Source organism: Macaca fascicularis, chromosome 9, assembly GCF_037993035.2.
Source record: "Macaca fascicularis isolate 582-1 chromosome 9, T2T-MFA8v1.1".
In the NCBI taxonomy this organism is placed as follows: domain Eukaryota; kingdom Metazoa; phylum Chordata; class Mammalia; order Primates; family Cercopithecidae; genus Macaca; species Macaca fascicularis.
In genome coordinates this window covers 111,722,385-111,736,157 of record NC_088383.1, presented here as the reverse complement: position 1 = coordinate 111,736,157, position 13,773 = coordinate 111,722,385, and the positions used below count along the sequence as shown (strand labels likewise).

Sequence of the window (13,773 nt, the reverse complement as noted above, 5' to 3'; positions counted from 1 at the left end):
CTAAACAGATTTTTACAACTATTTCTTTTTCTTAATCATTTATACGTGAGCTGTCCGTTTAAAGGCTAAGTTTTTCTCAACAAATGAGTACAAACATAAATATTTACCCAGAAAATAGTTAGAATTGAAATGAAAAGGGCATGCCGAACCAACAGAGTTAAGATTCGTCATTATAGATGAGAAGTGCATGAGAGTTGGCTAACTTTTCCCAGTTTGTTTATCAATTAAGTGGACTGTGTAATTCCATGATTGTTTAATTTATAATTAGAGACCACAGTAAATTAACCACTGCCCATGTTTCCAGGTGCAAATTGGCACTTTATACAACAAATTGACAGTGTATATACAACACTGTTGTATACAACTGTTGTGATCAATGATGAAAACAGATTTTGTTTTTCTTTTTTCCTTTTTCCTAAGATGAACAATAAGAAATCAGGACAAATTATTCTGGATTCTTTATCTGGTTTCCCAAATACATTTTTTTTCTATCTCCAAAAGTGTGAGCTATTCTTAAAACTTGAAGTGAAACACAATTTAGTCAGTGGTGTGACTTAAGTGTGTCTCATCTGGTATCCCATGAGCCCCCAGGGTTAACTGTACAACTGAAAAGTGAACCCCAAGGTTTTTTTGGTTTTTATTTCAAACGTCAGCTGTGACAAATACATATTTTTTTTCAAATTTGGGTAACTGTGGCAAAAACCCAAATATGGGTTTCTCTGAGCATTTAGTCAGCTATTTTATGCCTGCTTTACAATGCCAGGTTCTTTTTTTTTTTTTTTTTTTTTTTTTTTTGAGACGGAGTCTCGCTCTGTCGCCCGGGCTGGAGTGCACTGGCCGGACCTCAGCTCACTGCAAGCTCCGCCTCCCGGGTTCCCGCCATTCTCCTGCCTCAGTCTCCCGAGTAGCTGGGACCACAGGCGCCCGCCGCCTCGCCCGGCTAGTTTTTTGTATTTTTAGTAGAGACGGGGTTTCACCGTATTAGCCAGGATGGTCTCGATCTCCTGACCTCGTGATCCGCCCGTCTCGGCCTCCCAAAGTGCTGGGATTACAGGCTTGAGCCACCGCGCCCGGCTACAATGCCAGGTTCTTGATGAATTACTAAAATGACAGTAATTTTAGCATATAACTATCCACTGTTATTTAACATATGACTCCTTCGTTCAGTGTTTATGGAGCACTTTCTACATATATGGAGCTTGTGGTCGTTCTCAAGCATGTTCAACATTTGAAGATTGTTCCCAACAGTTATTTATGTTTTCTAGTTAGAAAATGGCCAGTGAAAAATTATTTAAAAAACAAAAAACACGGGGGTAGTGTTTTGAGTGGCTGCTATGTGTCATGCTTTACATACATGACCTTATTTCATCCTCATAGCATCATCTCTTGAGATATAAGAGATACAAGATATAACAATAAGTATTGTTCCTATTTTCTTTTTTTTCCTTTGAGACGGAGTCTTACTCTGTCCCTCAGGCTGGAGTACAGTAGTGCGATCTTGGCTTACTGCAAGCTCCACCTCCCAGGTTCACGCCATTCTCCTGCCTCAGCATCCACAGCAGCTGGGACTACAAGCGCCCCCACCACGCCCGGCTAATTTTCTTTTTGTTTTTCTTTTTTTTTTTTAGTAGAGACAGGGTTTCACCGTGTTAGCCAGGATGGTCTTGATCTCCTGACCTCATTATCTGCCTGCCTTGGCCTCCCAAAGTGCTGGGATTATAGGCGTGAGCCACCGCACCCAGCCTGTTCCTATTTTCTAGTTGAAACTGTGTTCAGTGTTTTATATATATATATACACACACACATATACACATATAGATACACAGATATATATAGGTATATATATGTGTGTGTATATACACACACACACACACACACACAGAAGCTGAATACAAGTCTGTGTAAAAGCCCATAATCGTTTCATTAGCACTCTGGTGAAGTGGGAACCCACTCTTCCTGAGGAGATGCCCAGACTTTTTTCCTCAGGAAACATTGTTTGTATTTATTTAGGAGAGGGTGATGAGAAAGAAGACACAGTTTGGATGAAGTTCTCAATTTTGAGCTTTAAGCTGATAGGAGTTTAGTTGAAAGACATAAAAACAAACAGAAGTCAGTTATATTTAAGTTAGTTATGGGGACTGTATGTACTTGACGGTTGGCTTCGTAATTTCAGAATTTACATTTTAGCTGCTCCTCACAACCACATATATTTTCCATATACCAACACATTCCTTCCCCCTCCACCACTCTGGTTTCTTTGAATGACCTAGTTTGTATTGTTTTAGGTCAGTGCACCATGCCTCTGCCAATAGTTTAAGCTGATTTCAAGGCAGATAAAACGTCTGTAGTCCAAATCTATTCATGATTTGACTGTAGAAAAGTTTGTTTAAATGTTTTGTGGTTGAGTCAAACCACTTCTGCCCACCAGGGTGCAGATAACTTGTATACACACATGCTGGTAACACACAATATACTTTTAACTGAAGTTCATGTTTCTTAAATCGCTTTATTTAATGTCACAGGAATATAAATCCTACATAGACATCATGCCTGTTTTGCTCACTGTTGTACTTGGGGCACATTATGGGTGTTTAATGATAATTGCATGAATGGATATTTTGGCCAAAAAATGCACTTTAAAAATTAATTTCATTGTATTTATACTGCAAAACTCAGCCCCATAATAAATTTAACTTCTAATCGCTGTCTCCCTTCATTTGACAGTTAAAATAAAATATGGGCATATAAATATAGAGGCACAGAATAGACTTATTCTGGTCTCTTTCATCCAGCCTCTTAAATCAGCTTACTTTGTACCTTTCAGGCAGAACCCTGATCTCTATAAATATCCTCTTCCCTATTTAGCAAACCCTGATAATCCTGTGATCCCCTGTCCTCAGTAGTTGGATTAATATGATGCTGTATTATATTTGTACTTGTCTTCCCTATACCATGCTTGAAATGCCATTTATTGTTTTGCTGGAAGAAAACATTAGCTGAACTTTCCATTTCTCTGTAATTTCACTTAAAGGTGAAGCATCTGAAGTTATTATTTCCTAATAAGGAAAGTTACTCATTAGAAATGTAGAAGCACTGTATTCTACACCATTAGGTTAATAAAGTTTATCTATAGTTAGAATTTTTTTTTTTTTTTTTTTTTTTTTGAGACAGTCTAGCTCTGTGGCCCAGGCTGGAGTACACTGGCGTGATCTCAGCTCACTGCAACCTCCACCTCTCAGGTTCAAGCTGTTCTCCTGCCTCAGTCTCCCAAGTAGCTGGGAATATAGGTGCCCGCCACCATGCCCAGCCAATTTTTTGTATTTTTAGTAGAGGTGGGGTTTCACCATGTTGGCCAGGTTGGTCTCAAACTCCTGGCCTCAAATGATCCGCCTGCCTCGACCTCCAAAAATGCTAGGATTACAGGCGTGAGCCACTGTGCTCACCCTTATAGTTAGAATGATTTCTTTTTCTTTCTTATCTGTGCTTTGCTTCTCTCCTTTCAAGGTGAATAAACATTATGTTTCTCTCTTTTTTTTTTTTTTTTTGAGACAGGGTCTTGCACTGTCACCCAGCCCATACTGCAGTGGCCCGACCATAGTTCACTGGAGCCTCAAACTTAGGCTCAAGCCATCCTTCTGTCTCAGCCTCCTGAGTAGCTGGAACCACAGGTGCATACCACCATACCTGGATAATTTTTTTTTTTTTTTTTTTGTAGGGATATGTGTCTAGTGTTTGTTGCCCAGGCTGATCTTGAATTCCTGGCCTTGAGCTATCCTCCTGCCTCGGCCTCCCAAAGCACTAGTATTATGGATGTGAACCACTGTGCCTGGCCTTGTTTTTCTCTTCTTTAATTTCAAATGTAATTAGTGTGTAGAAAGCCTCTGCCTGGAAAAAAAACAAAACAAAACCAAACAAAAAAAACCAGCATTTTTAGTGATTTCTTTAAAAGAGACACATGAGGAAAAACCTAAAACATTAATTTTAAACTTTGAAAATATTTTATAGGCCGGGCGCAGTGGCTCACTCTTGTAATTCCAGCACTTTGGGAGGCCGTCATGGGCAGATTGCCTAAAGCCAGGAGTTTGAGACTAGCTTGGGCAACATAGTGAAACCCTATCTCTACTAAAAATACAAAAAATTAGCTGGGTGTGGTTGCACACATCTATAGTCCCAGCTACTCTGAAGGCTGAGGTGGGAGGATCACCTGAGCCTGGGAGGTTGAAGCTGTAGTGAATCATGATTTCGCCACTGTACTCCAGCCTAGGCATCAGGAGTGAGACCTTTTCTCAAAAAAACAAACAAACAAAACCAACATACATATATATGTATATATGGTTTTGTTTTTTGTTTTTGTTTTGAGATGGAGTTTTGCTTTTGTTGCCCAGGCTGGAGTGCAGAGACACAATTTTGGCTCACTGCAACCTCTACCTCCCAGGTTTAAGCAGTTCTCCTGCTTCAGCTTCCCAAGTAGCTGGGATTACAGGCATGTGTCACCACATCTGGCTAATTTTGTATTTTTAGTAGATATAGGATTTCACCATGTTGGCCAGGCTGGTCTCGAACTCCTGACCTCAGGTGATCCACCCGCCTCGGCCTCCCAAAGTGCTGGGATTACAGGTGTGAGCCACCACACACAGCCAAAAAAAAATTTTTTTTTAAAAATAGGAAACAGATCTTCCTTCATAATTTCTGCACTAAGCAGAAAATGCATGAGAAGAACTTTGCCTATATGTCATTTAATGTACTAATTTGATAAATTCCAGATGTTTTAGAATTTATTTTAAGAGGTAATGAGACCCCTTCTTTTCACTTACAATCAGGAACTCAGGATGAATAGTAAAATGAGTTTTCCTCTTCTTAACCTTTTTATGTCACCAGTCCCCTAAGGATCTCAGAATTTTAATTTTTACTTTTCCGAAAGGTGATATTATAAATGAGTGACTGCAATATAGCTAATAAAAACCAGGGAGACTTCTTATAAATATAGTTTTAAGAAGGAATGCTGTCAAAATATTCAAGACCAGATGAGATAAAAACAGCAAAAAAGTCTTGCCTTTGGGTGGATCGCTTGAGTTTAGGAGTTTGAGACCAGCCTGGGCAACGTGGCAAAACCCCATCTCTACAAAAAATACAAACTTAGCGGGGCCGGATGGTGTGAGCCAGTAGTCCCAGCTACTGGAGAGACTGAGGTGGGAGGATCGCTTGAGCCCAGGAAGTCAAAGCTGCAGTGAGCCGTGTTCATGCCGCTACACTCCAGCCTAGGTGACAGAGGAAGACCCTGTCCCCCCAAAAAAAAGAAAAAGGAAAAAAAGTCTGGCCTTTTAAAAAGCCAGACTTTTGTTTGTTTCAAATCTATTCAATCTCTCTCCCCCAAATCTTTTGGCACAGAATTTGTCTAGCTTAGACTGAACCTTCCATTTTACTGCTGGAAAAAATTGAGGCATAGAGAGGTTAATGTGGTCCTCAGCAAGTCAGTACAAATACAGTACTAAAGTGGTAAACAAAGAGTCTCTGAGGCAGAAAGGAATTCTTAATAATTATGCGTATTTGCATATGATTGTCCAAAGATGCAATTGTTGAGAATTATTTCTCAGAAGTATTGTTTGATCTTAGTGAACAAACTGGTTTGAATTATTGCCTGGTACAATGTGAGTAACAAATATAACCGTTTTACATAATTCTAAGACTCAGTTTGAAGGAATTTCTTCTTGGGCTGGGAGATTAAATTATATGCCCTTTACACTCTGGGATTCTTTGACTCTTGTTCTAGCCATGTGTTGTTAGAACAAAATTATCAGCTATAGCACAGAACAAATAACTTTCCTGTAAAGATGTTCTTATGTTCTTAACTAAAAATCAACATAGTTTATTTCTTTTTCTTTTTCTTTTTTTTTTTTTTTTTTTGAGACAGAGTCTCACTCTGTTACCCAGACTGGAGTGCAAAATACAGCTCACTGCAACCTTGACCTCCCAGGCTCAAGCAATTCTCTCACCTCAGTTTCCTGAGTAGCTGGGACCACAGGCATGCGCTACCATGCCTAGCTTATTTGTTTTTTATTTTTTGTAGGGACAGGGTCTCACTATGTTGCCAGGGCTGGTCTTGAACTCCTGGGCTCAAGTAGCCCTCCTGCTTTGGCCCTCCAAAGTGCTGGGATTACATGCGTGAGCCACCACGCCCAGCAACATGCTTTATATTTCTATCCATAAAAAAATAATGAATAATGGCCAGGAGAGGTGGCTCATGCCTATTGCACTTTGGGAGGCCAAGGTGGGCGTATCACTGGAGGCCAGGAGTTCGAGACCAGCCTGGCTAACATGGCGAAACCCCATCTCTACTAAAAATATAAAAATTATCCAGGCCGGGTGCAGTGTCTCAGGCCTATAATCCTAGCACTTTGGGAGGCCGAGGCAGGCGGATCACAAGGTCAGGAGATCGAGACTATCCTGGTTAACATGGTGAAACCCCATCTCTACCAAAAACACAAAAAATTAGCCGGCCGTGGTGGCGGGCGCCTTTAGTCCCAGCTACTCGGGAGGCTGAGGCAGGAGAATGGTGTGAACCCGGGAGGAGGAGGTTGCAGTGAGCCGAAACCGGGCCACTGCACTCCAGCCTGGGCGACAGAGCAAGACTCCTCAAAAAAAAAAAAAAAAAAAAATTAGCCAGGCATGGCCGGGCGCGGTGGCTCACACCTGTAATCCCAACACTTTGGGAGGCCAGGGCGGGCGAATCACGAGGTCAGGAGATCAAGACCATCCTGGCTAACACGGTGAAACCCCGTCTGTACTAAAAATACAAAAAAGTAGCCGGGCGTGATGGTGGGCCCCTGTGGTCCCAGCTACTTGGGAGGCTGAGGCAGGAGAATGGCGTGAACACAGGAGGCGGAGCTTGCAGTGAGCGGAGATCGCGCCACTGCACTCCGGCCTGGAGACAGGGAGACTCTGTCTCCAAAAAAAAAAAAAGACAGAGGCACTGGTATTACAGGTGTGAACCACTGTGCCTGGACTTGTTTTTCTCTTAATTCTTTAATTTAAAATGTAATTAGTGTGTAGAAAGTCTCTGCCTGGAAAAAAAAAAACAAAAAAAACAGTATTTTTAGTTATTTCTTTAAAAGAGACACATGAGACGGGAAGCTGAGGCAGGAAAATGGCGTGAACCTGGGAGGTGGAGCTTGCAGGGAGTCGAGATAGCGCCACTGCGCTCCAGCCTGGGCGACAGAGGGAGACTCTGTCTAAAAATAATAATAATAAATGAAAACAAGAAACAGAAATATTAGATTAACAGTAAAAAAAATCCTTAGTTAATTTTGGTTTTGTTTTGTTTTTTTTGGTTTCATGGATGCCTTTTATGATTTCCTAACTTCTCTGTTGTACCAAATTTTTAATCTTAAAAAACACAGGTAATCTATACCATGCACCTATCCTGTAGGGTCTTGTGAAAGATGATAGTAGAACATTTTTAATGAAGTAGAGCATTTATCTATTTCAGCTAACATTTTAGCTGAAATAGATAAAATCTTTTTTTTTTTTTTTTTTTTCCGGACACGGAGTCTTGCTCTGTCGCCCAGGCTGGAGTGCAGTGGCGCTATCTCAACTCACTGCAACCTCTGCCTCCCAGGTTCAAGCGATTCTCCTGCCTCAGCCTTTCAAGTAGCTGGGACTACAAGGCACTTGCCACCACGCCTGACTAATTTTTTATATTTTTAGTAGAGACGGGGTTTCACCATGTTAGCCAAGATGGTCTCGATCTCCTGACCTTGTGATCCGCCCACCTCAGCCTCCCAAAGTGCTGGGATTGCAGATGTTAGCCACCGCGCCTGGTGATAAAATCTTTTTTAAAAATTTTTTCCATTTAATTTTTGTGGGTCCATGGTGTTACCTATTTGTAGGGTGCACGAGATGTTTTGATACAGGCATGCAATACGAAATGATGAAATAGATAAAATCGTTAACAGAGAGCCCAACTGTAATTTTATATAGCCTTTTTATATATTTTTGTATAACACCTTAAAATCTTGTGTTAACTTGGGTGTGTCATTCTATTTAATTCCATAAGTGTTATCTAGTGTCTGTTTAATAAATGCCAGCCATTGTGGGACAAGTGTAGCTCTTACCACAAGAAACTTTAGTAAAGGAGAAAAATACAAACATCAGTTACCTAGTTTGATATGATGTGTGTTCTGTTCTAAGTGTATATAAAGGGCTTTGGGAACACAGATGGGGTAGAGTTCACCCTCCAAGGAGATTTGGGGTGACTGCTAAGCTAGATTGATAGGAGGAGCAGAAATAAGCCATGCTACTTATTAAGTTGCTGAATTTACTATAGCACTTCTACCGAAACTTGGAAAGAGGAAGCAAATGGAATAAGTGGTATTAGAGTGAAAAATAATAACATAAGCTCTCTATAACCAAGAACTTTTTTCAAGGAGAAGTTATTCTGATATACAGTAATATCAAAGTCAGTGCTTCCAGAGTAATCTGTCTCCTTTGTGGTTGTTCAAGGGCTTGCTCTCAATTTTGCGCAAGTTGAAAAGTGCACCAGACCAGGAGCTAAGAATACTTCTCCTGGGCTTGGATAATGCTGGCAAGACCACTCTTCTGAAGCAGCTAGCATCTGAAGATATCAGCCACATCACACCTACACAGGTGAGCACTACCTTGGCTCCAGATGCCGTGTGACACAGAAAGACGATAATAGCAATGTGAAAGACAAAATGGGAAATACTGTTTTGTCCACTTCCAAATTTTGTCTCTGAGAACAGTCTATGCAATCTGAAGATAACCAGATTTCAAAAATATGTAAGAGATTCCATTCTCATGTGGTATTTAGAGTAGTCAGATTCATAGAGACAGATGCAGAATGGTGGTTACTAGAGCTGGGGAGGGGGAATGGGGAGTTATTGTTTAACGGGTACAGTGAGTCAGTTTTGCAAGATGAAAAGAGTTCTGTGGATAATGACCCACAGTGTGAATGTATTTAATGCCATGGAACTGTACACTTTAAAATGGTTAAAATGGTACATTTTATGTTATAATGTTAAAATATGTACACGGACACACTTCACAGTGCCCACTTCATCAGGCTACCGCACTGCAGCATCTGTACCCTGCTGGGCTTCAGCCTCCACACATCACCTTTCAGCACATGCACCCCTCTTCCATATGTGCCCCTCCTTCCCCACCCACACATGTCCTCAGCAGCTGTATATTGTACATGTTATCTTACAATTTAAAATATATGTGTACATATATACACGTGTGTGTATTTGTGCATATATAGACAAATCCAGCAGATCTAAGTGAGTACCTATATTCTTTTTATTTTTATTTTATTTCTTTAAATTATTTATTTATTTTTTGAGACAGAGTCTCGCTCTGTCACACAGGCCGGAGTGTGGTAGCGCAATCTTGGCTCACTGCAACCTCTGCCTCCCAGGTCCAAGCAATTCTTGGGCCTCGGCCTCCCTAATAGCTGGGACTACAGGTGCACGCCGCCATGCCCTGCTAATTTTTGTGTTTTTTTTGTAGAGACAGGGTTTCACCATGTTGGCCAGGGTGGTCTCAAACTCCTAACCTCAATGATGCACCCACCTCAGCCTCCCAAAGTGCTGGGATTACAGGTGTGAGCCACCGTACCCGGCCTATTCTTTTTTAAAAATAGCTTTATCTTCTCTGATTATGAACGTAGTGCATGTAGAAAACACAGAAAAAGTATAAAGGAGAAAACTCTGAGAAAGACCATGGTTAATATTTTACTGTGTACTGGCCAGGCGCGGTGGCTCACGCCTGTAATCCCAGCACTTTGGGAGGCTGAGGCGGGTGGGTCACAAGGTCAGGAGATCGAGACCATCCTGGCTAACACGGTGAAACCTCGTCTCTACTAAAAATACAAAAAATTAGCCGGGCCTGGTGGCGGGCACCTGTAGTCCCCGCTACTCGGGAGGCTGAGGCAGGAGAATGGTGTGAACCCGGGAAGTGGAGCTTGCAGTGAGCCGAGATCATGCCACTACACTCCAGCCTGGGCGAATAGCGAGACTCCGTCTCAAAAAAAAAGAAAAAATTTTACCGTGTACTTTTCAGACTTAATAAATACAAATATGTATCAATTTTTAAAACAAAAAAAAAATTACCTGCTTTTTTTTTTTTCTCTTTTTTTTTGGGGAGACAGAGTCTCGCTCTGTTTCCCAGGCTGGAGTGCAGTGGCGCGAGCTCAGCTCACTGCAACCTCTGCCTCCTGGGTTCAGGCGATTCTCCTGAGTAGCTGGGAATACAGGTGCACACCACCACGCCCGGCTAATTTTTTGTATTTTAGTAGACACCTGGTTTCGCCATTGTTGCCCAGGCTGGTATCAAACTCCTGAGCTCAGGCAATCCGCCCGCCTCGGCCTCCCAAAGTGCTAGGATTACAGGCATGAGCTACCTTGCCCGGCCAATTACCTGCCTTTTTAAATCCAGTCTCATCAACCTTCCTTTTTCCTGAAAAGGGCAAGCAAGCAAAGCATAAAGGATAAGGAAATGATGGTGCTCACAGCGTGGAGGTTTAAAGATGAGTCCTGGGCTGGGCGTGGTGGCTCACGCCTGTAATCCCAGCACTTTGGGAGGCCGAGGCGGGCAGATCACGAGGTCAGGAGATCAAGACCATCCTGGCTAACACGGTGAAACCATGTCTCTACTAAAAATACAAAGCAATTAGCCAGGCATGGTGGTGGGCACCTGTAGTGCCAGCTACTTGGGAGGCTGAGGCAGGAGAATCACTTGAACCTGGGAGGCCGAGGTTGCAGTGAGCCAAGATCGCACCACTGCACTCCAGCCTGGGCGACAGAGCGAGACCTCGTCTCAAAAAAAAAAAAAAAAAGATGAGTCCTAGGTGCCGTGGCTCACACCTGTAATCCCAGAACTTTGGACTTTGGGAGGCCAAGGCGGGCAGATCATGAGGTCAGGACATGGAGACCATCCTGGCCAACATAGTGAAACCCCGTCTCTACTAAAAATACAAAAATTAGCTGGGTGTGGTGGCGGGCGCCTGTAGTCAGGAGACTAAGGCAGGAGAATGGCTTGAACTCGGGAGGCAGAGATTGCAGTGAGCCGAGATTGTGCCATTGCACTCCAGCCTGGCGACAGAGTGCGACTCTGTCTCAAAAAAAAAAAAAGAAGAAGATAAGTCCTGATTGGAAAAACTGTAGTGGGTTTCTTAGAACTCATTCCCTGTAGGAAATCCTGAGAATGCCTGACCTTTGGCTAAGCCAACAGGGAGAACTTGTTGGTCTTAGTCACTTTAAAGTGTTTGAGCATTAAAGGTTAGAGGTTTTAGCAAAACCAGAGTTATTTTCCATCACTGTACTGTGATAAGACCCTGGTGTCAGGTTTGAATGGCTGTGCTGGCGTGCATGCATACTTCATGGCCTATGAGTCTTACTGATTCACAATTCTTTGTGGAAAAGTCATTTCAACTGCTACCAAATGAACAATTTTACAGCTTCTGAACAAATTTAATGTATAGCCTGAGGAGGAGCAAATTACAGTAGTCTAGCCTAGAAGGGCTGAAAACACATATTAGTGTGTCAAGATTTCTGCCGGAAAAAGAAGCACTAGGTTTTGTGTGCCTCGCTTGTGGGTTTTCTTTTGTTTTTTTGGTTTTTGGTTTTTTTTTTTTAGTATTAGCAATAAACTGTATCTCTCAAGAACTAACATGAAGACTTCCACGCTGCAAACACAGAAATAAACTCAAAGTTAGGAACCCAAAGTTCTCATTCTAAACTTCAGGCTTTGTTGGATGTGTTATAGGTGACTCTGATATTATATTGCATCAACATTTCATATTATTTAAAAACAAACTTTTATTATGTTTTTTGTTTTATATTTGAAAAAGTAATAAGTGCTTATTGTAGTAAATTTAGGAAGTATAAATAAATAAAATTGAGAAACTAGAAGTCACCTATATATAATGCCCAGTCAGACATACCACTGTTCACATTTAGGAATGTATCAAGTTTTTTTCTATGCATATATATGATGGGTATATTTAAAATAAAAAATAAAAATGGCTCATAGAGGATATACTAGTTTGTATCATCTATATCTAGATATAGATTTTTTTTAGAGACGGGGTTTCACTCTGTCGGCCAGGCTGGAGTACAGTGGCGCCATCCATAGCTCACTGCAGCCTCAATTCTTGGTATCAAGCAATCCTCCCACCTCAGGATCCTGAGTAGTTAGGACTGCAGGCATGTGCCACCACACCCAGCTAATTTTTTTTTTTTTTTTTTTTTGGTAGAGATGGGGTCTCACTACATTGCCCAGGCAGACCTTGAACTCCTGGGCTCAAGCAGTCCTCCCACCTCAACCTCCCAAAATTGGGATTATGGGTGTGAGCCACTGAACCTGTCTCTTCTTGTTTACTTAATAATAGATCATGAACATCTTTCTGTTATTATGTATGTAAATGCTTATGTAATATACATCTCTAAATGTTTGTGCCCATTCATTATTATTGTTTCCTCAGAATAACTTCCTAGATTTGTTGGGTCTCATTACTTATAGACATTTAAGCCCATTGATACATATGGTCAAATTCCAAGATTTACTGTTATTGTATTCCAAGATTTACTGTTATTTATTTTCTGCTTTATTCCAGAAAGGATTCAGTATTACTGAGTTTGACATTTAATATCATTGTTGAGTATGAAATTTTAAAATATACTAAAGTAGTTTTGCCAGTGAGTCACAATGAAACTTTTTTCAATAAGCTTACACTATTTCCCTTTAGAATTCTTGAACTTCTAATGTATTCAGTCATTGGCGTATTAGAGAAGCGAGAGTCAGCAGGATCCCCAGTTATCCTCCAGCGACTGTATATCCTCAGTGGAAATTGGGTGGCAGTGTTCCTGTCCTATTGCACTGTGCCTTCTCCTTCTGTGCCAGGCAGCAGTGTTGACAGGCTACCACATGAAACAAATGTTTGTGGAGGCATCCCCAAACGTATCTATGGCTGAAATGTCTCTTCTGTGGTAGCAAGCTGTTGATTGGGTTTTTCTTTTTTTTTTTTTTTTTTTTTGAGACAGAGTCTCGCTCTGTCGCCTAGGCTGGAGTGCAGTGACACAATCTTGCAGTGGACTCACTGCAAGCTCTGCCTCCCAGGTTCACACCATTCTGCTGCCTCGGCCTCCCGAGTAGCTGGGACCACAGGCGTGCCCACCACCACGCCCGGCTAAGTTTTGTATTTTTAGTAGAGACGGGGTTTCACCAAGTTAGCCAGGATGTTCTCGATCTCCTGACCTCGTGATCCACCCGCCTTGGCCTCCCAAAGTGCTGAGATTACAGGTGTGAGCCACCGAGCCCGGCCCTGATTGGGTTTTTCAAATCCTGGTTTCCCTATGTAATTTTTGCAAGAAGACTTTAAAAAAAAATTCTTGTTCATGACATACATTCTCTGGGAACCCCAAAGGGCTTGTTAATTTGTTTCCTTCCACACTGACCCCCAGCTGGCAATTCTGCCTGTCCCTGATTTGCTCACCTTCCTCAAAGTTTCACCTCAAGTAACTGTCTTAAAAATGAAGGCTTCCAGCCAGGTGCAGTGGCTCACACCTGTAATCCCAGCACTTTGGGAGGCTGAGGCAGGCAGATCACCTGAGGTCGGGAGTTCAAGACCAGCCTGACCAACATGGAGAAACCCTGTCTCTACTAAAAATACAAAGTTAGCCAGGCATGGTGGTGCATGCCTGTAATCCCAGCTACTCGGGAGGCTGAGGCAGGATAATCGCTTGAATCCGGGAGGCA

General features: G+C 41.9%; 1 protein-coding gene across 3 annotated transcripts in view; it reads left to right on the top strand.

The window, feature by feature from the left end:
* Positions 1-13,773, top strand: part of ARL3 (ARF like GTPase 3) — a 65,700-nt gene that overhangs the window by 1,444 nt on the left and 50,483 nt on the right. For all 3 annotated transcript variants that reach the window (XM_074002633.1, XM_005566317.5, XM_065520177.2), the window contains exon 2: positions 8,500-8,643. In XM_074002633.1, coding sequence (XP_073858734.1) covers positions 8,500-8,643 — 144 coding nt within the window. The remainder of the gene's footprint in view (positions 1-8,499; positions 8,644-13,773) is intronic.